General features: G+C 48.8%; 1 protein-coding gene across 2 annotated transcripts in view; it reads right to left on the bottom strand.

Annotated features, from left to right (window-relative positions):
* LOC119975456 (WW domain-containing transcription regulator protein 1-like) overlaps positions 1-26,583 on the bottom strand; it is a 178,072-nt gene that overhangs the window by 21,396 nt on the left and 130,093 nt on the right. Inside the window, exon 3 of one of the 2 annotated variants that reach the window (XM_038815135.1) lies at positions 16,351-16,464. The exons of the other annotated variant lie outside the window; for it this stretch is intronic. Coding sequence (XP_038671063.1) covers positions 16,351-16,464 — 114 coding nt within the window. The remainder of the gene's footprint in view (positions 1-16,350; positions 16,465-26,583) is intronic. 2 annotated transcript variants of the gene reach the window in all.

Raw genomic sequence — 26,583 nt, forward strand, 5'->3', positions numbered from 1 at the left:
TTTTGTAACCTTTTTTTTATTCCATCAGATGTTGCAGGGCCACAAATTGTTGCCTGTCCCGAATTGGCCATGAACTGAGTTGTTTGCCCGGCCATTTTGGCGGGTAGTTAAGAGGCAACCACATTGCTGTGGGTCTAGAATCACGTGTAGGACAGACGAGGTAAGGATGGCAGCTTTTCTTCCCTAAAGAACATCAGTGAACCAAATGGATTTTGTTTTTTTTTGTTTAAAATTTAGAGTACCCAATTATTTTTTTCAATTAAGGGGCAATTTTAGTGTGGCCAATCCACCTAGCTTGCACATTTTTGGGTTGTGGGGGTGAAACCCACGCAGACACGGGGAGAATGTGCAAACTCCACAAGGACAGAGACCCAGGGCCGGGATTCGAACCCGGGTCCTCAGCGCCGTAGGCAGCAATGCTAACCACTGCGCCACCGTGCTGCCCAAACCAAATGGATTTTTACGACAATTAGCGATAGTTTCACGGTCCCATTGCTCTGATTCTGTATCTGCGTGGGTTTCGCCCCCACAACCCAAAGGTGTGCAAGGCAGGTGGATTGGCCACGCTAAAATTGCCCCTTAGTTGGAACAAACATTCTTGGGTACACTCGATTATTTATAAAAAAAACATTGCTGTGATTAACTTTCAATTCCAGATTATTGATTGAATGATTCCACCAGCTACCGTGATGAGATTAGAAGCCTTGTCCCCAGAGCATAAGCCTGGGCCTTTGGGTAACCAGTCCACCGTCTCCCCACAATTCACATTAAGAACCCGATCTCCTACTTGGTCTCCACACACAAAAAAAGTCTTAAACCAAGATCACAGGATGGTATTTTTTAAAATTAATTCATGGGAGGTGGGTATTGCAGGCTGAACCAGCATTTATTGCCCATCCCTAATTGCCCTTGAAGGGTCAGTTTGGACTCAACCACATTGCTGTGGATCTGGAGTCACATGTAGGCCAAACCAGGTAAGGGTGGCAGATTTCCTTCCTTCATTAGTGAATCAGATGGGTTTTTACGACAATCGTTTCATGGACATCATTTAGACTTTTAATTCCAGATTTTTACTGAATTCCAATTTCACCATCTGCAGTGGCGGGATTTGAACCTGGGTCCCCGGAGCATCACTCTGGGTCTGTGGTTTACTAATCCAGTGATAATACCACCACGCCACCGCCTCCTCATTGGCCAAAGTTTCCTTCAACAATCTAAGAGGTCTCAACAAGTCCAAACTGATGTTAGGTAATCCATTAACGGGGCAGCACGATAGCACAGTGGTTAGCACAGTTGCTTCACAGCTCCAGGGTCCAAGGTTCGATTCCCGGCTTGGGTCACTGCCTGTGCGGGGTCTGCACGTTCTCCCTGTGTCTGCGTGGGTTTCCTCTGGGTGCTCCGGTTTCCTCCCACAATCCAAGGATGTGCGGGTTAGGTGGATTGGCCATGCTAAATTGCCCCTTAGTGTCCAAAAAATGTTAAGTGGGGAGGGGTTACTGGGTTACGGGGATAGGGTAGATACCTGGGCTTCAGTAGGGTGCTCTTTGTCAGGGCCAGTGCAGACTCGATGGGCCGAATGACCTCCTTTTGTACTGTAAATTCTATGTTTCAATGATGATTAACAGCAGCAGGAGGTTTGGGGTCGCGCTTGATCTACGAAGCGATCGTCCAATCTGCTTTTGGTCTCTTCAAAGAATCCCACCTCATTCAGGTTTATGGTGATCTCACTGCACTGGGATTGTCCTCAGAGAGTGACGCTGGCAAGAGAATCTCAGCAGCTTTTGAAAGGTTGGAAATGAGTTCTCCCCGTAAGGTAAGCCTGGTTAAAAACTATAAACTTAGCACAGCACTGGTTTCCACCAGGGCCCCCAGTGCCTTATCCTCTTCACCTCAGAGAACTATAAACTGAGCAGGAAGTGCCTGTCTGAACAGCTTTGACAGGGAGGGAGCCAACTTCAAATTTTGGCAATAGTACCTAAGAAATATAACTCCCGTTTTACTTTTTACGTATTCAATGCACGTTGACATAAATGTTTCATTTGGCTGAAATACCTCCCCTGCTCTTCTTTAGCAAAGTGCCGCAGGATCTTCTGCATCCACTTGAGAGGGCACGCAGAGCCTGCCATGTAATACATCCATCCAAATCTACTGGAGATGTCTCTGGGGCCAGGCTTGAACCTACAACCTTCTAATAACCTTTATTAGAGTCGCAAGTAGGCTTACATTAGTCACCACACTCCGGCGCTTGTTCAGGTACAGTGAGGGAGAATTCAGAATGTCCAGTTCACCTAACAAGCACGTCTTTCAGGACTTGTGGGAGGAAACCGGAGCACCCGGAAGAAACTCACGCGGACACGGGGAGAACATGCCGACTCCGCACAGTCAGCCAAGGCTGGAATTGAACCCAGGAGCTGTGAGGCCGCAGTGCTGACCACTGTGCCACCGTCCTTCTGACACAAAGGGTGGCACCAACTGAACCACACTGGAGAAGGGCAAAATAAATAGCATTTATGTAGCACCTGGCACGACCATTAGAAGTTCCAAAGCACTTTACCGACACTAAATTATTTTCGAACAGTAGCCACTGACGTAATATGGAGAACGTGACAGCAAGCTTCCACAAACATCTACATGATAATGACCAGTTAATCTGTCTTTGTGGCGATGGTTGAAGGATAAATATTGGCCAGGATGCCATTATAGCTGCCTTGCTCTTCTTCAAATAGTGCCCTGGGATCATGTACACCGATTGGAAAAGGCAGATAGAGCCTCAGTTTAATGTTGCAACCGAACGACAGGACGTAGAACATAGACGGCCCCTAAGTACAGATTCTGACCCACCCTTCAACACACAATAGTAACTGTTTATACGTCATGAAACATCCATCTCTTTGTCAATATGGATTACCATCCACCTGGCAGAGCAGGAATTTCTGCTTACGTTTTTATATCACATTTAAAAAAAATACATTTAGAGTACACAACACATTTTTTTTTCCAGTTAAGGGACAATTTGGAGTGGCCAATCCACCCACCCTGCACATCTTTGGGTTGTGGGAGTGAGACCCACGCGGACATGGGGAGAATGTGCAAAATCCACACGGACAGTGACCCGGAGCCGAGATCGAACCCGGGTCCATGTTTTCATATCACATAAAGAAACATTTGGACAGATGACCAAAGAGGTAGATTTTAAAGGAAGGTATTAAAGAAGAAAAAAGAGGTAGAGAGGTTTAGGGAGGGGATTCTAAGCTTAGGGCCTGGATGGCTGAGGACACGGGTGTCAGTGGTGGCAAAGGAATGCAGGCAGGATGCAGGGAACCTAGTCAACCGCTGGTGGATATCGGGAACTCATGGTTTGCCCAACCTGGTATTGTTCCAAAAGGGGCATTCCTTCCTAAGGTCCATGCATAGCCCAAATATCACGTCCATTTACTCCCAATTCTGTTGAATAAATAAACAGAATATAAATGAGGTCAGCAAAGATAGATCTCGTCAAGATTCCAATTGGGATATCTAGTCAACTTAATAAACTGGCACTTGTGAAAACTGTGCACAGGAAGGAAACAGCCACCATGGCTCATTGTCTCGTTTATAGGAACATAGGGATTAGGAGCAGAAGTTGGCAGTTCAGCCCCTTGAGCCTGCTCCGCCATTCAATCAGATCATGGCTGATCTCTTTGTGGTCTCAAATCCACCTTCCTACATGTTCGCCATATCCCTTTAACCCATTCTTTATCAGAAATATATCTATCTCCTTCTTGAAACCATTCAATGACTCAGATTCCACCGCACAATGGGGCAGCAAGTTCCACAAATTCACCCCCCTCTGCGAGAAGTAGTTCCTCCTCATCTCAATTCTAAATCTGCCACCTCTCAACCTATATCCATGACCTGTCGTTCTAGATTTCCCCACAAGGGGGAACATTTGGTCTACGTTTACTTTATCAATCCCATTTAGTATTTTATACACCTCGATCAAATCCCCTCTCATCCTTCTAAATTCCAGCGAGTATAAGCCCAAACTGTTTAATGTCTCATCATACCGGCTGAGGTTAAGAGACAAAAGTCTGAGAGTACGCACTTTTGCATGAATGGTTTGAATGTATTCTCTGTCTACACGGAAAGCGTTTACAGGTAATTATGCAGGTTTTCGCCTTCCCACCACCCCTGCAACCCGATCTCATAATTTTGAAATGAACTTTGGGTGCTCTACCAAGTATAAACCTCTTTTGCAAAGTACAGTGGTTATAAGAACATAAGAACTAGGAGCATGAATAGGCCATCTGGCCCTTCGAGCCTGCTCCGCCATTTGATGAGATCATGGCTGATATTTTGTGGATTCAGCTCCACTTTCCCACCCAAACACCATAACTCTTTATTCCTTTATTCTTCAAAAAACTATCTATCTTTCTCTTGAAAACATTTAATGAAGGAGCCTCAACTGTTTCACTGGTCAAGGAATTCCATAGATTCACAACCTTTTGGGTGAAGAAGTTCCTCCTAAGATCAGTCCTAAATCTACTTCCCCTTATTTTGAGGCTATGCCCCCTAGTTCTGCTTTCACCCGCCAGTAGAAACAACCTTCTCGCATCTATCCTATCTATTCCCTTCATAATTTATATGTTTCTATAAGATTTCCCCCTCATCGTTCTAAATTCCAACGAGTACAGTCCCGGTTTACTCAACCTCTCCTCGTAATCCAACCCCTTCAGCTCTGGGATTAACCTAGGGAATCTCCTCTGCACACCCTCCAGCGCCAGTACGTCCTATCTCAGGTAAGGAGACCAAAACTGAACACAATATTCCAGGTGTGGCCTCACTAACACCTTATACAATTGCAGCATAACCTCCCTAGTCTTAAACTCCATCCCTCTAGCAATGAAGGACAAAACTCCATTCGCTTTCTTAATCACCTGTTGCACCTGTAAACCAACTCTTTGCAACTCATGCACGAGGATACCCAAATATTCTTCAATATTGCTGAGAATAGAGACATCTTGCTGACAGTTTCCATCTCGCATTCATCAGATGAACGCAAGAACGTAATTTGTACTACACGAGAATTGGGTGTTGATTGGTTGTCAAGGCAACTCTGATTGGCTGAAGCATTGTCATGTAGAAAGCAACAGGGAACGTGTTGTGATCATTTGAAATTTGGCATTCTTGCTTTTGCCCTGATGGGTTCAAGATGAAAAGCTTCAACAACACGGTTCTATTCTCAGCAACATTGAAGTTCGGAACTACCAGGCACAAGTGATTCTTGTCAAACAGGAAGGTTGCCACTCTGTTCTGAGCAACATCTGCCTCTGCACTTACCCAGCACAAAGTAAACAGGGAAACAGATGAAGGCTTTCATCCCTCCAGAGACTTACTTCTCCCATAGCCCCCACACCATCCCCCCCCCCCCCCACACCCCCATCCCTCTCCACCACAGTCATCAGTCCTTTGCCCTCCAAAGGGGCGAAGACACACCTGTCAGCGGCCCTCAGGATGTCAAGAAAAATAGAGCGTCACCACTCAAATTAACATGCAGTGGCGTGCTCCAGAGGTCAAAGTTGAGGTGAGAGCATTATTTTATTTTACTTCTTGGAGCTGTTTCAAAGTGTGTTTTTGTCCCCTCAGGACATGTTAAAACAGATGTGCAGGAATAAACCAGACTGCGTCTGTCAGGAATATTCCTATAATTTGTGCGACACAGTAACGGGCAGCTATATTGTGCCTTTGACGCAGTACGAAGCCCCCAAGGCGCTTCAGAGGAACATTATCGGCCAAACCTGACACCAAGTCATGTAAGGAGATGTTAGAACAGGTGGCCAAGCAGCTTGTTTTTAAGTTTCCAGCTTCTCCACAGAGCATCCTAAAGGAGGAAAGAGAGGTCGAGGAGTGGAGGGGTCGAGGGAGGAAGTTCCACAGCTTGGGGTCGAGGCAACTGAAGGTGGAGTGATTAAAATCGGGGCTGGGCCAGGGACCAGAGCTGGAGGTGCCCAGATATCTCAGAGGATGGTTGGGCTAAAGGAGATGACGGAAATAGTGAGGGGTGAGCTGCCACAACACAATTAGGGACAGCTACATGTTTCCATGGGTAAAGGAGACTTTATCCCCCCCCCCCCCCCCCAAAATGCTCCCTGGAATGCAGCTTATTTACTTAAAAGGTACAAAGCACATCAAGATAAGGGATCTTTTGGGGCAGCACAGTGACGCAGTGGTTAATAATAATAATATTATTTATTGTCACAAGTAGGCTTACATTAACGCTGCAATGAAGTTACTGTGAAACTCCCCTTGCTGCCACATTCCGGTGCCTGTTCGGGTACACAGAGGGAGAATTCAGAATTTCCAAATGACCTAACAGCGAGGCCGGGATTCTCCCTTCTGGGGACTAAGTCCCCAGGCCGGCGGGAAAACCGGCGCCAACCACTCCGGCGTCAACAGCCACCAAAAGTGCGGAATTCTCCAAACGTTCGGAGGCTAGGTGGACACCGGAGGGGATGGCGCCGCTCCAGCTGAAGGGACAGCGCGAGTTCGCCCGTGCGCGGAAAGGCCGGCATGATCTCGCGCATACGCGAGCCGGCCGGCGTATTTCAAAAAGGCGGCAGAGAACAGGGCAGCTGGCGTCGGGGTGGGATTCGCGCCTCCCCCCGTGGATTCTCCGACCTGGCGGGGGGCGGTGAATCTCGGCCCGCGCCAATCGGGACTTGTGAGAGGAAGCCGGAGCACCCAGAGGAAACCAACACAGAGACAGGGAGAACGTGCAGAATATACACAGGCAGTGACCCAAGCCGGGAATCGAACCCGGGTCCCTGGCGCTGTGACATTGTGCTACTGTGCAGCCCACTGCGGTCCGGTTCGCGCTGCTGCCTCATGGCACCGAGGACCCGGGTTCGATCCTGGCCACGGGTCACTGTCCGCGTGGGGTTTGCACATTCTCCCCGTGCCTGCGTGGGCCCTACCCCCACAACCCAAAGATGTGCAGGGTAGGAGGACTGGCCACGCTAAATTGCCCCCCTAATTGGGAAAAAAAGAATTGGGTACTCTAATATTATTTTAAAAATAGATAAGGGACCTTTGTACTCGAGGAAACAAACACATTTCCCACATCAGGCATCCAGTATTAACATCAAGCATTGCCAGGCTCAGCCTGGAACTGTTCGTCCATAAGGTAAAGCTCTGAGACATCCCTCAGTGCTTTCACACTAGCCTAATGGTTACTTTACATTGCAAGTTCCTGTCTGTTCCAGACCTCAGTAATTCATCACATGCACCAACTTCCCAATGTGGATTACACTCGTCTATTGCTAATTGAGCATTAGTGCCCCGATCGGAGTAAATGCACTTTCACAATTACACCACCGAATCTCCTCAAACTCCATGTTATATCAAGAGGTGCCAATCCTACAGGAATATCCTGGCGTCTCCGGGAATTAATTGTCAACACAGCTCTTCCAAAGAGCCAGCACAGACACAGTGGGCCGAATGGTCTCCTTCTGTGCTGCAACACTCTTTGATGTGATGATTTTTAAGTGCTCTCGGTAAAGTAGGACCAGTTCTGGCGTCTAATGATCACTGCATTCACCTAAGAGATGGGCGACACCTCCGTGTAGGGTTTGTTCTGGGGCCATTCAATAAGCTTGTTTAAAGTTGAGTTTTCTCACCACAAGGATAAGAAAATAGGGAGGGCCATTGTGGTGTGCCAGACCCATGCTGTAATGTACTCAGACTTTACGCACATGCTTCGAGTTTCCTCTTAATATACAGAAAAGGTCTGAAATTCTCTATGACTCTGGTCAAAGGGAAGAATGGACAAGACTGGAAGACACCACCTGCCCTGCGTTAACCTATTAATAATAATAATAATAGCTTATTGTCACAAGTAGGCTTCAATGAAGTTACTGTGAAAAGCCCCTAGTCACCACATTCAGGCGCCTGTTTGGGGAGGCCGCAACTGGAATTGAACCCGCGCTGCTGGTCTTGTTCTGCATTACAAGCCAGCTGTTTAGCCCACTGTGCTAAACCCACCCCTATTGCACCAGCCTCCTGAAACATCAATTCAATTCTAAAGGCTGTAGATACTTTCTCCAAACACGTACTTTCTGAAAAAATGGCTGCTGTTCTATTGGCTCCCCCGCATTGCCCCTTACCCATAATCCTTTGTTATAAAGGACCAGTCAAACGCTCTGGTAAAGTAAGTGCTGCACAGTGTTACAGGTGATCAATAAAATTGTTGAGGTAAATAGAGAGGTCGATTTTCTCCAGTGGGGAATCTAGAACAAAGGGTGATGGCAGAAGGCACTGCTTCACACACCAACTAGTGGAAACTGGCAACTCTCTCCCTCAAAACGTTGTTCAGGCCAATTTTTTAAAAATTCATTTACGGAATTTGGGTGTCACTGGTTAGGCCAGCATTTATTGTCCATCCCCAGTTGCCCTTCAGAAAGTGGTGATGAGTTGCCTTCTTGAACCGCTGCAGTCTCTGAGTGTAGGCACACTCACTGTGCTGTTAGGGAGGGCGTCCCAGGATTTTGACGCAGCGACAGTGAAGGAATGGTGATATATTTCCGTATCAGTATGGTGAGGGACGTGGAGGGAAATCTCCAGGTGGTGGGGTTCCCAGGTCTCTGCTGCTCTTGTCCTTCTAGGTGGTAGTGGTCGTGGGTTTGGAAGGTTTGAAAATTTCAAAACGAAGACTGATAAGAGTTTTGTCAGGCAAGGGTATAAATACGGGTACGGGAGCAAAGTGGGTAGTTGGACTTAAAATACAGATCGGCTGCATTTCATTTGAATGGCGGAAGAGGCTGAAGGGGCTGAATGGCCTTCTCCTGTTCCATTGGCAAAGGGAAATTACCACGGCGTGATTCTCCAAAATAAAGACTAAGGGCGCGATTCTCCCAAAACGGGAGAAATCGTAAAGCTGCCGTAAAACCCGGGCGGGTTTTACGGCAGCGCGCCCCTTCCCGACCGGGGACCGATTCTGAAAATCGTTAAGCCCGCTTGCCGGAGTTAGCGCCGGCTGACGCGTCATATGACGTCAGCCGCGCATGCGCAGTTTGAAAGACTCCAACCCGCGCATGCGCGGGTGACGTCATCGCGTTTTTGCGCAAAACCCGCGCATGCGCGGGCCGGGTTGCCCCTCAGCCGCCCCGCGAATGGATTCTGCGGGGCGGCGGAAGGACAAGTAGTGCGCGGGCATCGGGCCCGCTGCCCGCGATCGGTGCCCACCGATCGCAGGCCCATGGCACCCTTGGCACCGCCGTGGTACTGCCGTGCCAATCGGTGCCATGGTTATTAATAGCGAGTTTGTGACGCCGTTTTTACGAACGGCAAGACCAGGTGTGTTTGCCGTTCGTAAAAACGGCGGAAAGGGCTGGGACTTCGGCCCATCTAACAGCTGAGAATCGCTGCCGGCCGTAAAAAAACGGCGGCAGCGATTCGGGTCGGGACTTCGGCGGGGGGGGGGGGGGGGGGGGGGGGGGGGGGGGGGGAATAGCGGGAGGGCGGCAAAAATGTCGGGAAGGCCCTCCCGCTATTCTCCCACCCGTCGTGGGGGGCGTAGAATTTCACCCTAAGTGTTCGAGCCATCGTGAACGCCGTCCCGTTTCATGAGTCCGCGAAACGGGTGCGGGGACAACCGATTCTGGCCCCCACAGGGTTCACGCCGCTCCAGCCTCCCTTCCCGGTGCCAAATGGGCACCGCGCCAACCCGTGCATGCGCAGTTGGGCCGCGCCAACCCTCACATGCGCGGGGGACTTCTTCAACGCTCCAGCCCGAACGCAACATGGCGTGGGGGTTCTGGGGCCGGAAGCGGAAGAAAGTAGACATGGGGGGGAGAGGTGAGCCCAGATCGCGGGCCAGACCCCGTCGGAGGCCCCCCCCTCCCGGTGAAGGAGCGCTGTTCCCCGCCCCACAGGCCGCCCCCGACCTTTCACGCAGAGTTCCTGCCGGCAGTGACCAGGGTTGAACGGCGCCACCGGGACTCTGCCGTTTCCGCGCAGCCGTTCGGCCCATCCGGGCTGGGAATTGGCGGCCCGTCCGCGGACAGTGGCCCCCGACCTCGGAGAATCGCGTGTCAGTGTCGTGGCGCAGTTGCGGCGATTCTCCAGCCCGGCGCGGGGAATTGCGCCCCACATGTTTCATTCAGTGTCTGACTTTTATTATGTCCAGTTGTCTCAAACAAAAGCATCAAACCCATTATTTGGGCACATTATAGCCTTGCAGCTCAATCATCACAGGTTTCTAGGGAGACACAGATGTATGAGAGTTTTAACATTAACACCTCTTTCTATCCTAATCAACTATGGCTGAATAATGGTCTGAGTGCAATCTCAAACAAGAAGCAGCTCAGACCTGCAGCATGATACTCCCTTCACTGAGTGAGCAATCAGGGGTGTGGACATCCCCGTTAGTCACCGTAGAGTGTCAGCTCTGCTTCATTGGGTAGCAGAATCAGGCAGCAGTGGGTTGAAACCCCACTCCAGAGACATCAGCACATTATCTTGGCTGATCTCCAACGCAGGACAATGGGCCGCACTGTCATGAATGCCGACTTTTGGTTGAGACATTACCATAGAAACACAGAAAATAGCAGCAGGAATGGGCCATTCGGAAGGCTGTAGCATCCCAAAGTATCGAATATCCTTGCCCTTCAAGGTAGCGAGTGTCCCAGGTTTGGGAGGAGCTGTTGAAAGTTCAGGTGAGTGGGGCAGGTTAGGCCTCCTTCTGGCAACATTTTGAACATAGCCCAACATATAGAAACAAAGAAAAGAGGAGCAGGAGGAGGCCTTTCGGCCCTTCGAGCCTGCTCCGCCATTTATTATGATCATGTCTGAACATCCAACTCAATAACCTGTTCCCACGTTCCCCCCATATTTTGTGATCCCTTGAGACCCAGGAGCTATATCTAAGTCTTTCTTGAAAACATACAATGTTTGGACCTCAACTGCTTTCTGTGGTAGCTAATTCGAGAGGCTGACCACTCTCTGGGTGAAGAGATTTCTCCTCATCTCAGTCCTAAATGGTTCTACCCGTATCTTTGGGCTGTGACCCCTGGTTCTGGACTTCCAGCATCTATCTGTCTAGTTCTGTTAGAATTTTCTAGGTTTTTTGAGATCCCCCCCCCTCATTCTTCGAAACTCCAGCGAATATGGGGCAGCACGGTGGCGCTGAGGTTAGCATTTATGCCTTACGGCGCCGAGGTCCCAGGTTCGATCCCGGCTCTGTGTCACTGTCCCTGTGGAGTTTGCACATTCTCCTGTGTTTGCGTGGGTTTCGCCCCCGCAACCCAAAGATGTGCAGGGGAGGTGGATTGACCGCGCTAAATTGCCCCTTAATTGGAAAAAATGAATTGGGTACTCAAAATGTATAAAAAGAATTTAACATGACCTCCAGCGAATATATTCCTATCTCTCCTCAAGCATCAGTCCTGCCATCCCAGGAATCAGTCTGGTAAACCTTCGCTGCGCTCTCTCTCGAGCAAGAACATCCTTCCTCAGATAAGGAGATCAAAACTACACACAATATTCCAGGTGTGGTCTCACCAAGGCCCTGTATATCTGCAGCAAGGCATCCCTGGGGTCAATCGCAAGTTAAAGCGGGGGTGAGGGGGGGGGGGGTCAATTGCCAGGTTCAAAACTGAGATTGGTAGATTTTTGATAGGCAAGGGCAGATAGATGAAGTTCAGCCATGACTTAAGTGAATAGCGGGACACATTCCAGATGATGAATGGTCTACTCCTGTTCCTATGTAGGAGGTCAACAATGAAATACGTCTATAAAACAAAATTAACTCATAATATGTTAAACTTTTCCATCTATGAAATTTTTGCATGGAACCTGAAGAAACCATCTGGGTTTTAGCACAGAATGAAACAAAATCTTTGTCTCAAGGACCCCTGATGTGGCTGCAATGGGTGAGTAAATGGGATAAGCAGGCATTACACAGTAAACTTGACTTCAATCAGGAGGCCAAGAACTGCACTCTCCCCCCCCCCCCCCCAATCCCACGCCATGTTCACAATTGCAGGAGGTAATGTTTCGGGAGCTTCAGCCCCATGTGAGCCCACCGCGCCGAGGGATTATTGTCTCCAGGGGTAGCTAGCATCAGGTGTTGTGCACTAACTGCCTGATCGAAAACACATGCTTGGCAGAGGCTGCCAACACTTTTCTTACTTGGTCACGACATCCAGGAGTTAGTCTGCTCGCTCTGCCAACAATGAACGTCTTGTTCCAGTTAGTCGAGAGGGAGGGGGGGGGGGGGGGGGGGGAACAAAACCCAACTCACGAGAAGATCAGAGGAATCTTGGATTTAACTATGTGCATCCTCCGCTCCAGTAACCTGTGTAGTGTTAGCAAGATCTATTCGCCAAATGTGAATCCCCTGCAAGGGGTCGGATGTACAGTAATTAAACTTTCAGCGAGTGTTTTGTTTTGTCTCCCTTTACTTTCTCACTTTATGCAGCGTTCTTTTTAAAAGAAGCCAATTGTTTTTTCCCCCCCCCCCACCGATAAAGGAGATATGAAGCCTTGATATGAAGTTGGCTGTCAGTTGGTGAGAATGACTCCACACCCATTAGCCTTCCAAAAACCTGCTGCTGAATGCACAGTTGTCCCCACTCAGTCCCCATCCAGATTCAAAACCTGAGGTAAAGGTTTGCTGGGCCAGCGGCTAAAAGTTTGGCCAATTGGCGGCAAAATGCTTGCTTTTGTGCTCAATTATCCTCAGATTGTAACTGACTTGATTAAACATGTCGAGCTTTGAGAAATCGAGTTTTATAAATAGAGGCCAACAAGTAACTCAGTTGAAGGAATGCTGCGATGCCCCAACATTCACATCTCAAGGTCAACGTTACCCCCACTTTAACCTGGACTGCGGGTGAGGCCATCAGGCCCAGTTTACATCCTAACCCGAAAGTGGTTTTGGTAAGGGGTGCCAGGTCGAAAAGAGCTAAGTGCCGCTCAGTTGTTGCACATGGAATCAGGATATTATAGCTTCAATTTCCACGCCAGGTCTTGAGCTTGTAAACTAAGGCCCGCATTCCAGCACAGTAGTGAGGGAGTGCTGTAGTGTCAGAGGTGCCATCTTTCAGAGGGGATGTTAAACCCAAGGCCATTCCGGTGTAAATAAAAGCAAAATACCACCGATGCTGGAAATCTGAAATAAATTCAGAAAATACTGGATAAGCTCAGCAGGAGAAAAACCTCTGACACTACAGCACCCCCTCACTACTGTGCTGGAATGTGGGCCTTCTGCAGAACTCTGCAGCAGAGTCATATCGGACTCGAAACGTTGGGCGGGTTTCACAGGTCACCCCGCCGCGTGTTCCCCGGCCGCACGCCGTTTGCCCGCGGCGAGATTCTATCCACCCGCCGCTTGTCAACGGGATTTCACATTGAAGCCATCCCACGTCGCCGGGAAACACGCTGGCGGGGATGTGCTGCAAGCGGGAAAAGCGAATCCCGAAGACCTGAGAATTCCAGCCGTTAACTCTGTTTTTCTCTCAACAGTTGCTGCCAGACCTGCTGAGTTTATCCAGCATTTTCTGCCTTGCTGAGACTGGAGTCCTGGGCAATATTTATCCTTATCAAATAATCACATCCTCCAGTCATACTCATTGGCTGACAACTTTCCTTTTTTTAAAAATAAATCTAGAGTACCCAGTTTTTCTTTCGCAATTAAATGGCAATTTAGCGAGTCCAGCCCACCTAACCTGCAAATCTTTGGGTTGTGGGGGTGAAACCCACGAGGAGAATGGTGCAAACTCCACACGGACAGTGACCCGGGGCCGGGATCGAACCTGGGTCCTCAGCACCGCAGGCAGCAGTGCTAATCACTGTGCCACCGTGCTGCCCCACACCTTTCCTACATTACAACAGTGGTGACACTATAGAAATACTTCACTGGTTGTAAAGTGCTCTGGGATGTCCGGCGGGTGCGAAAGATGCGATAGAAATGCGAGTCTTTCTTTCTCGTTGCAGCATCGCAGTGTGGGGCTCGATTAACTATTTTTAGTGCCCTTGGGTGAAAACAAAACCTGGTAGATTCTTGCTAGATTCGGATAACTAGGCTCTTGGAATATAAAATAAGATACGCCGAGAGGAAAGGGAATGCACTTTCCCATCCATCAGCTTGTTCGATAAACATACATTGCCAGGATGTGAATTTTCATTGGACACCAGGTAGACAGAACTATCCAACTGAAAAACCACAAACACCAACTCATGGAAAATAAAGTATCGAGAAGCTAAAGGAATGAAACAACACTGATAGATGAGAGGTATATAATCCTGTACCAGAGATTACCAAGTGCATAGAGCTGAACTAACGGGTTAGAAGTCCTGTACAGGTAAACATCAAGTGCATGGACCTAGGTCAATGAGCCCAGAACTAGACAGCGCCACATAGACAAAGCACCCCTAATGGGCTATAAAAGAGGTAGAATAGGGGAAAGCATGGGAATAATTTTGACCATGGACAATAGCATAACAAAGCGACATCAATTCAGTCACCCATTATATGTTTTTTTTTTTGCTTGGAATATCTCATCCAGAGGCAACACAATAACAACGGCTTGCATTTATATAGCTCCCATGGTGTAATCAGATAAGAACTGTCACAGTGGGCTGGATTCTTCCGCACCGCCTGCCGGAAGAATGGCACAGGCAAGCCGCGGACAATGGAGAAGTCCATTGACCTCGGGCGGGAATCCCTGGTCGCCGGGCGGAAGCGGAAGGAGAATCTCGCCCAGAATCAAAGAAGGAGGCATTAGATCAGATGACCGAAAGCTTTGCTGAAGAAGCATCTTAAAGGAGGACAGGGAGGCGGAGGTATGAGGGGGGGAGGATTTCAAAGCTTAGGGTCTAGATGGTGCAAGGTACAACTGATTATAGGGGGGAACGAAGAGGCCAGAGCTGGAGGATCACAAAGTTCTTGGTGGTTTGCAGGTCTGGATGAGATTACATGGGCAGGGAGGAGCAAGCCATGGAAAGGTAGGAACGTCAGGACGAGATGTTTAAAATTGAAGCGGTGAAGGACACAAAGCTGAGCAGCATTTCTGATTCATGCCTCCCCTGGAGGGAGCTGAGATTCAGAATATCTGCTCACAGGCTGGTCTCTGACTGAGTTGACAACATGAGACACATAAGATACCCAATTAAATAAAAATAAGTCTGCCTTTATCGCATTGAGAATTTGGTGGATGCACTCCATCCTGTTTTTTAAAAATTCATTTTCGGGATGTGGGCGTCGTTGGTTAGGTCATGATTTATTGCCCATCCCTAATTGGTCTTCAGAAGGTGATGGTGAGTTGCCTGAAGTCCCTGAGGTGTAGGTACCCCCACAGTGTGTTAGGGAGGGAGTTCCAGGATTTTGATCCAGTGACAGTAAAGGAACGGTGATATATTTCCAAGTCAGGGTGGTGAGTGTCTTGGAGGGGAACCTCCAGGTACTGGGGTTCCCAGGTATCTGCTGCCCTTGTACTTCTAGATGGCCGTGGTCGTCGGTTTGGAAGCTGCTGTCCAAGGAACCTTGTTGAGTTCCTGCAGTGCATCTTGGATCCTTTTAGGATCAGTTCCCAAGAATTTTATTGCAACATCAGTCACAGCCATCACATTTTAAATCTGACCAAGGCTTTGAAGCAAGATGCTTTGCCAGATGTCAGTGGCCATTGGAAATATTGCCAACAACATATAAAGACATTTTTGCTCACTCCAGACTTCTGAGTCTCCAAGCTAACATGGAGCAATAAATGGTTTAACTTTCGTGTTAAGTGTCGGTGACATTTGAAATTTAATAACAGCAAGGAAAATGCAATCGTATTTATGGAAGGGGACTAAATGTCATGGGAGAACACTGGGGCATTGACCTTTGAACTTGGAGATTTGGATTCAGATCCTGGACTGATGGGATTGAAGATGGTCAATGTTCCAAAGAGTGGGGAGGTGAAGGGTAATTTGCTGCCTCTCAGTTCAGATCCCAGTGGACACAAGCCCATGCCACACTGGAATTCAGACCAAACGTCAGTACAGTTGGCTTTGGGAGCCAATGAGTACAGAGAGTCAGGCAAATGCTGGAGAAGGAGAAAAAGGCGCTCCTCCAAGAAAAAGAGGTATCGTCAGGGGTGCAAATGCAAGAGAAGCTCCACCTTTGACCTCTGCCACAGCCACCTTGCATTACAGGTTGCAGTGGCTGGCCATCCAGATAAAGAACGGTTCCTTGTCTTTCCCCTGGAACAGTCCAGCCATCTCTCCCCAAGAACGTGAATGGTTCCGGTTCCTAGCAAAGCCGCGGAACCCATGGTGTGTCCGAATGTACAGGAATGTGCAACGGGGTCAGCGAGTAGTTTTATTGGTTCTTACTGCTGCGTTGGTCCAATCTTGGGTCGAGCCAGGAGGTTGTCTTGGTTTTGTGGTTGGTGAAGTAAATTTCTCCCTCAGGTGTCACTGCTTGTTCCCACCCTTCAGGCATGGGCCCTGTTTAAACGGAAACACCACGAGAATCACCTATGAGTCTTCTTCTAGTTTTGAGAAATTTGTGCAAAAACAACTACTGACAGTGGAAACCTTAACCAGCAATCCGATCAATATCAAGAATTAAATTGCTACTTCCCACCAACGAGTGACTGCAGAGAGTACATCTGTAGGCTATCTAACCACAGCATATTCCAGAAATGCTACAGCATTTAGTTGCATTTCGTTGTGGCTACAATGGCCTCTCAAAGGCCGGCACTGAAAGCAAGGGTGCAGAGGTGCCATCAGACCCATTTCTAAGCCTCAAGTGGGCATCCTACACAGAGAGCGTCAGCCCTAAAGGACGGCCCAAAATTAGGCCTCGGGCCTATCTAGTATTACGTCGGTGAGCCGGCCCCACTCGCTGCCATATTTCATTTGAAAAGGACGAAAGTCATGCCGCTCGTCTTGCCACTTGGGGCTGAAGCTAAGTCCCAGGAGGTGGATTTGAACAAAGGAGCAGGACACACGACAAAAAGGCAGCTAAGTCTTGCTTTACAACTGCAAAATGGGAATTTTAGTCTGGCGAATAAGCAGGGGAGCAGCTTCCCTGGGAGCCGAAACATGGGCCAGAAAATGCCCAGCAAGGTAAATTTTCAGGTTTTAATTTAGATTTCCTTATATGGGCCAGTGGCAGGGTTGCTGCCGTGTTCCGTTCTCACCACCAGATCTGTCTATTTCTGGCCTATTAGACATCCCTAATTTTCATTGTTCTGCGACTGGAAGCCACAATTTCAGCTACCTACGCCCTAAGCCCGGGAACTCCCTACCTAACTAAGCCTTTCAGTTTCTCTACCTCTCTCTCCATCTTTCAGATGCTTCTTAAAACCTACGTCTTTGACCGGGTCTTACTTCCCAATATTTCATCTGGCTCAGCGTCAAACGCTCCTGTGAAGCGCCTTGGAATCTTTCATTACAGCTAAAGGCGTTACATAAATGAAGCTATTGGTGTCGCAGTTTGAGATACTTTTTAACCATTTTTTTTTAAGAGTGCCCAATTCATTTTTTCCAATTAAGAGGCAATTTAGCGTGGCCAATCCACCTACCCTGCACATCTTTGCGTGCAAACTCCACACGGACTGTGACTCAGAGCCGGGATCGAACCTGGGACCTTGGCGCCATGAGGCAGTAGTGCTAACCACTGCGCCACCGTGCTGCCCCCAGTTTGAGATACTTTATCCTGGCCTTACAACTCCCTTCTCCCCCCCCCCCCAAGTATAAGTCATTCTAATTTACTGAGAAATCGGAATAGACACACCTTTAGCAGCTTCTACAGGGGCATGAACCTGATTGCGCAGTACCTTACTGACAATCTGGCACTGTAACCACCACTCATTCATGTCGGACTCCTCTCCCCTTTCTGACTCCTATTCTATTTCAGGACTGGCCAAGCAAGCCTTTCTGCTTCTTCAAAGATGACAGAACTATTGGGAAATCGTACGCATAGGGCTTTAATCTGGATGCCTTAGAGACAACACAAGGATCCAAAGGATTTGTGTATAACTAGTGAGGTAGGGAGTTTATTATGAAGGTGTGTGGAGTTTTCTAACAGAAAAGAGACTCTCCAAATTCCCTCCCTCACGCACTCTGTGGAGTATTAATTGGTGATTATTCCAGCAGCTCTCATTTTGAATGGAAATCAATATTGGGAGCGATCGCACGGCCACGTCACGCCCGACTCGGTGACACGAGGTTTGCGACCCTCGATACACCTCGCGTGATCTGGTGTGATCTCGCTGGGTGAGATCCAGACGTACATATTTAAGTGAGCCATTAGACTCATCTAAATATGTCAGCACCCAATTCCCCCGGGGGCCCATTCCCTCCGTGTAGGAAAGGTTATAATCAGGCCTAACGTGCACACTCTCATCATAAGTTTCACAATGCTGTCCCTTAGGATGGGGAGATAAATGGGCGCGATCAAACACACAAAAAAACAGTCCCATTTTGGGCACGAATATTGGGGTGTTTCTCAGTGCCGAGAATGACCCCACTATCAAATGGGACCTTTTATTTGGCGTTGACCGCTTGGGAGACCTCGCCATGGCAATGTTTAGCATTGGTTCACACAGACATGGACCAGGCGTGATGGTACCTGGGTGGGGGACGTCCCAGGCATTCAGAGGCCCCCAGGTGGTCGGGCTCAGGGCAGAGTGGTACCCTGGCACTCCCTCTGGCACCTGGGCACATGGCACTGTCAACCTAGCATCTTGGCACTGCCTCGCCGTGCACTCTGACCGTCCCACCTGTGCACCCTAGCAGGGCCACGGTGGCAGTGCCAAGGTGCCCAGGTTGCACTGTCTGATTGGCAGGGACACTGCAGGGTGCGAGACCGGCAGTGCCAGGGTGCCCAGGAGTCAGGTTGCCCGTGCCAGAGATTGGGACCGGGGTTGCCCAGCCCTTACGAGGTGGGGTGAGAGGACACTCGAGGACCTCCTAATAGGCAAGTTAGGCAGGTCCGGAGGCCGTGGTGTGTTGTCTGAGGGGGGCACAGAAATCGGGGCAGCGTTTAAAAATGACAGGAAGTGAGTTAAGTCCAACCTCAGCGGGGCATTCCTCGTCAAGGCCAAATAAAAGGTCCCATTTGATAGTGGGGTCATTCTCGGCACCGAGAAACACCTCAATATTCGTGCCCAAAATGTTTTTTTGTGTGTTATATCGCACCCATTATTTCCCCACCCTAAGGGACAGCATTGTGAAACTTGTGTTTGGGGGGGGGGGGGCACACAACTACTGCCATTGGTCGTCCAGTGTAGGTGTTTCACCTCCATAGGGATGGCCTGACGGTGCTGGCCACTTATTATTAAATTGAGCACCTCTTCAGAACTTGCCTCAAGACGGAGTTGCCCTCACCCTCCCAGCCCTCAGTGGCAGTGCCCACCCTCACAATGAAGGAAAAAAAATCAATCAGCTCCCGACGAGATAATTAGCCATCCAATAGTTCTCTTCATTGCTTAACTCTCCTTATCGTGTGGGCAGCACGGTAGCACGGTGGGCTGCACAGTAGGGTTCGATTCCCCGCTGGGTCAGTGTCTGCATGTTCTCCCCGTGTGTGCGTGGGTTTCCTCCGGGTGCTCCGGTTTCCTCCCACAGTCCAAAGACGTGCAGGTTAGGTGGATTGGCCATAAAAAATTGCCCTTAGTGACCAAAAAGGTGAGAAGGGGTTATTGGGTTCCGGGTATAGGGTGGAAGTGTGTGCTTAAGCGGATCAGTGCAGACTCGATGGGCCGAATGGCCTCCTTCAGCACTGTATGTTCTATCTCTGTAACCATCAGCTCTACAATCCTTCACAAGATCTGCACTCATCAAAATCTCGCCTCTTGCTCATTTTCAATCTTAGTTGCTCCAGCATTGGTAGTTGCCTCAGCTCTGAAATTCCCTTAATAAAGTTCTTCACATTATTAACTTTCTCCTTCCTCCTTTAAGATGGACCTTTCTACCTCTCTGTCCAAACTTTCATCCATTTTAATACCTCCCAACATGGAGTGGTGTTAAGTTCTATCTCCTTACGCTCCTATGAAACACCTTGGGACGTTTCATCATGCTGAAGGCACTACCCCAATTTCAGTTGCTGTTGTCATGTGCGACCCTCAAGTGGGATATGGAGCAAAGAACGATATGGAGTCACAGGTCAGGCTGAATCTCATTGGATAGTGGAATAGGTCACGTGGCTTCCCCGTTCCAATGTTTCGACAGGATGTACCAGGAGCAGGGAAAATAACAGGAATTGGGCTCATTTCCTTGAACGTCAGCCGTATAGCTCAACCCCGCACTCCCCCAACACCTCCCCCCTCCCGCCCCACCGCCCTATGCCATAGTCGAGATACTTGGCTTTATCTCCTTCACATCCCAGCTGTAAAACCACAGCCTCTGCTTATAGATGATAAGAAGAGTTGCCAGCCCTCCAGATTGATCTGGAGTCTCCAGGTATTGAGCAGCAGTCTGGTCACTGCTGTGAGCGACGCAGACCAAAAACCCCAGGGCCACAAAGAAAAAAGGATTGTGTGTGTTTCTTTTGAATGCTTTTTGTTACAAAGATATTGGGAGATGGGGGAAAAAACTGTATTGACTGGGTGTGACCATTGAAGGCCGGAGGTCAAATGGCGCAACTCCAAGAATACATGCAACCAGAGTTGGCAACTCCACCAGTCAGGTTTCATGGAATATCCTTTAATTGGTCACAACATTGTTGCCACTGCCATTCTCAATGTAATTGCACTTTGCTGCATACCAGAGTATTATGAGGATGTCTCATCCATATACTTCGAAAGTAGCAATTATAAAAGTTAAAGGTATGGCTTTATTTTTAATGGCTGTCATTCTGGAAACAAAACGCTACCAATCCATCTGTTTAAGTGGGGCCTCCTTAACAATCATGATTGCCACTTCCAATAGCTACCTGGTCCTGGTGGCTATAAATCAGGCATCTTATTGGGAATCGATTCCACATCTGTGTGCTCAAGCTCATCTCCAGAACAGCAGATGTGGGTAGCTCCTGGTGACCTGCATAGCATGAGACCAAATCATTTGCTTTGGGGCCTAAGTATTGGTTAGGGCACCGAGGAGCGAGAACTACCCCACTCTTCTTCAAAAGAGTGTCGTAGGATCTTTTAACATTCACCTGAGAGGGTAGGCCAGGCCTCGGATTAATGTCACTTTCTAAAAGCACTGCAGTCGGATTGTGTAATCCAAAAGTGGTTTCATGGGTGGCACGGTGGCGCAGTGATTAGCACTGCTGCCTCACGGCAGCGAAGACCCGGGTTCCATCCCGGCCCCGTGTCACTGTCCGTGTGGCGTTTTCTCATTCTCCACCTGTCTGCGTGGGCCTCACCCCCCACAACCCGAAGATGTGCAGGGTAGGTGGATCGGCCATGTTAAATTGCCCCTTAATTGGAAAAAAAAGTGACTTCATGTGCAAGATTTGCAATGGGATTGGCAAATCCAGATTCGGTTTCACATCACGTATGGGACGACACCACCTAGATGGTGAACAATTGTTCTCCCTTACTGAAGACTTCCATCGGACTAATGGGAAAATACATCATCTGGAGTGGGATTTGAACCCTCGAACCTCTCACAGCGAGGCCAAGGAGTGTTACTGACAGAGCCACAAGTCATCCATAGGCTGCAAATTTTGACAAAAGCTAAAGGCCAACAGATGCGGCACACTTGAGACACGGAGCAACTAACGAGGGCTGGATTTCAACAGATGAAGGCTGCCAGCAAATGGGGAGCAATGCAAAAAAAATAGATCCGGTTGCGCAAGTAGGTATTCAACGGAATTCCCTCTCCTGGTCTGTGAAATTGGGGTGACAATGACCATACAAGAGCAGATAGTCAATTCCCTTTGGAAAGTAATCAGAATTCTTGGCATTTCCAAATGGAAAAAAGAAAGCCAGGATCAAAGGACAAATGCCCTGAAGCTGAACTTTTATAATGGACCGACTGAGTCCGAAGCTGTACGACACGTTTCCTCAGGTATGTTAACCAGCCGGAAGAGGCCTTCCTTCCATTTTAATAAACCCTGGGTATTAACTCCAGGATCTAGCATCAGCCTCATGTTTTCACTTAATATCATATACAAACAGCGTTCACAGACAAACAAGGAGGCACGTGTGCATTGAAAAACACACACGCGCATAAATACTCAAACAATGTAACTGGGTAGACTGCAATTCCTGTTTCCTCTCGAACCACAAAGTGCATTAATGCTGGTGAATCTGTGTCTGTTTCCTTTGCCCTTCTTTTAACTGTCACCCGGTCACCTCTAAGAATCAGTGCATTTTAGGAGGTATTTGTTTAAGCTCATCAAGGTGAAGGACTTCAGTCATACGGTAACTTCACATCATCTGGTGTCCAGTATCTATGTGAAGTATTTCCAGGGCCAATGTCAGACACAGGCTCCTACAACTCTGTCAACCTCAGAAGCGTATCCAGATATGGGTTTTCTGAATCACGTACCAGCCCTTCTGTGGCTTGTATTCCCGGTATTTGCATCCTATTCCAGTAGACTGGAGCCAGATTCCTCGCACTGTATTTAATCTCCGAAATCTGACCCCACTCTTCCCATTGGGCAGAATCACATTGCTCATGAAAGGTGATGTGTTGGGCTGGCTGGGTCGATGCGGACTGCACTTGATGCAGTGTAGCGAGAGACAGACTTCCGACACTTGATGAGATGCAACACAATTTTATTTCACATCTATATTATTATACATGTTCAACTGTGGATTGACACTATGCTGACTTGACTGGAGACCTGATACTAGCCTAACCAGACTCACTAGCTATCACATGGAGTTTGCACTGGCTGCTGCTCACGAACTCTGACTGTCTCCGTGGCTGGGTCCCGAGAGAGCCGGAAACCTGGCGCCCTCTGGCTTTATAGTGGTCGTGTCCTGTCTGGTGATTGGCTGCTGTGTTCTGTGTGCTTACTGGTCATCCTGTGTGTCAATCACTGCCTGTCTGCACTCCATTATATACATAGATGTATATTATGACAAAAGGATTGGGATAAAGATGCAGGGTTTCAGTGAGACAGGCTCTCGGAATCCACTCTAAATAGGCGCACTGTAAAAACATGGCCAATTGCCACTCAATTGTTGGGAGCCCTTTCTGTGGAACCTGACACCAATGAAGAACTGGGACAAGTTCACAGTAACTTCATTGCATTGTTAATGTAAGCCTTCTTGTGACAATAAAGATTATTATTATTATAAAATGAAGACAGCTGAGGATGCACCTTAAGAGGTGTAAGTTTTACAGTGAATTATAGAATGATACAGCACAGCAGAAGGCCATTGGGTCCGTATTGCCTCTGCTGACTCTTTGGAAAGGTTATCCAAGTTGTCCCAGACTCCCGCTCTTTCCCCATTGTCTCGTAAATTCTTTCCCATCAATTATTTACCCAATTCTCTTTTTGAATGCTCCTGTTGAATCTGCTTCCTCCATTCTTGAGGCATTCCAGATTACAACAACACGCTGTGGTTAAGGTGTTTCCTCATGCCCTCTCTGATCCTTTTGCCAATTGTCTCAAATCTGTAGCACAAGTGATTAGCACAGTGGCTTCACTGCGCCAGGATCCCAGGTTCGATTCCCCACTGGGTCACTGTCTGTGTGGAGTTTGCACGTTCTCCCCGTGTCTGCGTGGGTTTCCTCCGGGTGCTCCGGTTTCCTCCCACAGTCCAAAGACGTGCGGGTTAGGTGGATTGGCTGTGATAAATTGCCATTAGTGACCAAAAAAGGTTAGAAGGGGTTGTTGGGTTACGGGGATAGAGTGGATATGGGGGCTTAAGTGGATTGGTGCAGACTCGATGGGCCGAATGGCCTCCTTCTGCACTGTATGTTCTATGTATTCTATATACTGGACTAGACTTCCAGAGACCTGGGCTAATGCTCTGGAGATACAAGTTAAATTCTCCAGCATGGAGCATTTAAATTTAATTAATTAACCTGTTATTAAAATGTTTACCTGGACAATAATGATCATGAAACTACAGGATTGTCATAAAAACCCATCTGGTTCATCAACGAGAAGGAAGGTAATCTGCTATCAGCATTTGGTCCAAGCTACGGGTGACCCAATATTCACAGCAACGTACTGTCGTTACTCACATTCCTCTCTGAAATGGCTGAGTGAGCTATTCAGTTGCACCAAATCACTACAGGACAAAGGCACAGTGGGTGTGCCTACTGCAGAAGTTCAAGAAGTGGCTCATAACCACCTTCTCAGTTCGGGGTCGGCACTAATTGCTGTTCTTGCTGATGACAACCACATCTCAAGAACGGATTAGAACAGGGCATCTGTGGGCGAAGGGAATAAACAGTGGGTTGTTAGGCATGTTCTTAGCTTGGTTTGGTCTTGCTTCTGAATCAGGAGGATGCTGGTTCAAACCCTGCATGATCTGGCCCAGCACTGCACGGAAATGGTGAGGGAGTACGCTTGTCAGAGGTAGCTTCCTTAGGAATGAAACAAAAGGGCGGCACAGTACCACTGACAGTGGTCAGCACTATCCCTTCACAGCGCCAGGGACCTGGATTTGATTCCCAGCTTGGGTCACTGTCTGTGCGGAGTTTGCACGTTCTCCCCGTGTCTGTGCGGGTTCTCTCCGGTTGCACCCATTTCCTCCCACAAGTCCCGACAGACCGTGCTTGTTAGGTGATTTGGATATTCTGAATTCTCCCTCTGTTTACCCGAACGGGCGACTCTGGGATTTTCGCAGTAACTTAATTTCAGTGCTAATGTAAGCCTACTTATATTGACACTAATAAAGATTATTGTTATTATAGATATGGACCTGTCTTCAGAATGAAGTATCAAAGGGGCGCGATTCTCCGCAAATGCGGAGAGTCGTGAAGGCTGCCGTGAAACTGGCCGTGTTTCACGGCAGCCTCCGCGCCCCCTCCCGGGACCCGATTCTGCTCCCCGGTCGGGGCTAGCAGCGGGGCCCCGTGAACCTCGGCATCGCAGGCTTAGCGAACTTCGCTAAGCCCGTGCGCCAAGGGTAACGGCGGCTGACGCGCACGATGACGTCAGCCGCGCATGCGCGGATTGGACGGCTCCAACCCGCGCATGCGCGGATGACGTCATCACGCATATGCGTGAAACCCGCGCATGCGCGGGCCGTTATGCCCCTCAGCTGCCCCGCGGACTGATCCAGCGGGGCGGCGGAGGAACAAAGAGTGCGCAGGGTTTGGACCCGCTGCCCGCGATCGGTGGGCACCGATCGCGGGCCCATGCCACACTTGGCACGGCCGTGGTGCAGCCGTGCCAATCGGTGCCATGATTCTCGAGAACGGCACTTTGCGGCCGTTTTCACGAACTGTGAGAGCAGGCATGTTGGCGTTCGTGAAAACGGCTGTAAAGGCCTGGGAACTCGGCCCATCGGATAGGGGAGAATCGCTGCTCGCCATAAAAAAACGGCGAGCAGCGATTCGTGTCATGGGGCGGCCGTGGGGGGGGGGGAGAATAGCGGGAGGTCGGGAAAAATGTCGGGAAGGCCCTCCCGCTATTCTCCGACCCGTCGTGGGGGGCGGAGAATCGCGCCCCTCAAGTCACGCATCAAAGAAGACCAAGGATGCTACCCTGGCCAACATTGTTCCCTAAGGCAACATCACAGAATGACTCTTCAAATTGGCGGCTTATGGGTGTCTTGCTGTGTGAAAATTGGTGGCCACGTTTGCTTGCAAACTCAACAGTAGCATTTCAAACCAACCTATTGTCAATTGGAAACATTTCTGGGAGACAGAATCAGACCCTCAATAAGCAAAGGTTTCTTTTCCTCTGCCTTGTTTCTGCTGGCTGCCCCTTTGCTTCACAAATCAGGAGGCCACTCAGCCCATTGCCCCTGTCGCAGCTCTTTCAAAGAGCCATTCGATTAGCCCCACGCCCGACTCCCTTGCCTCTCCCCGTGCCCCGCAAATGTTTCCTTTCCAGGTATTTAACCATCTCCCTTTATGAAAGTCACCATTAAGTCTGCTTCCATCATCCTTTCAGACAGCTGCCTTCCCAATCATAACAATTTGCCATGAGAAAGACAAATGTTCCTGATAAGCCTTAGAAAGCTTTTAAAAGCTTCTCCCTGTGTATCCGTGGGGAGCCTTCCATTGCTTTGGCAGAGAAAGAAGAAAAGTAAAGTGTATGAAAAACAAACAGGCCAGCTAACACATTTTCCATTTCATCACAGGAGCCCCAGAACTGAACTCACATTTGGAAATGATTTACTGCTAGCCAACTCTAAGCAACAAATAGCTCAGAAACACTGGCTGCACAGACAGATGAGTGTTTAGCAATGCAAGGATCTAAACCCAAGGGATGAGCTGCTCAAGTTAGAAACCTTTGTTAATATTTAAGCTGGTTTCCGCCTCTTTTGGCAGGCAGACCCAGTGCTGGCGTTGCACTTACTGGAACACACAACCAACAGGCTGGGCAGAGACAGATCATTTGATCCCAGCCCCGGTGAGAAAGAACTTGCATTTACAGCGCACCTTTTAATGACCTTAGCACATCTCAGAAGATGTGAGAGCCAAATAAGTACGTTTGAAGTGTAGCCACCGTCGAAATAAAGAAAACAGAGCAATTTG

This window comes from Scyliorhinus canicula, chromosome 13, assembly GCF_902713615.1.
Source record: "Scyliorhinus canicula chromosome 13, sScyCan1.1, whole genome shotgun sequence".
In the NCBI taxonomy this organism is placed as follows: domain Eukaryota; kingdom Metazoa; phylum Chordata; class Chondrichthyes; order Carcharhiniformes; family Scyliorhinidae; genus Scyliorhinus; species Scyliorhinus canicula.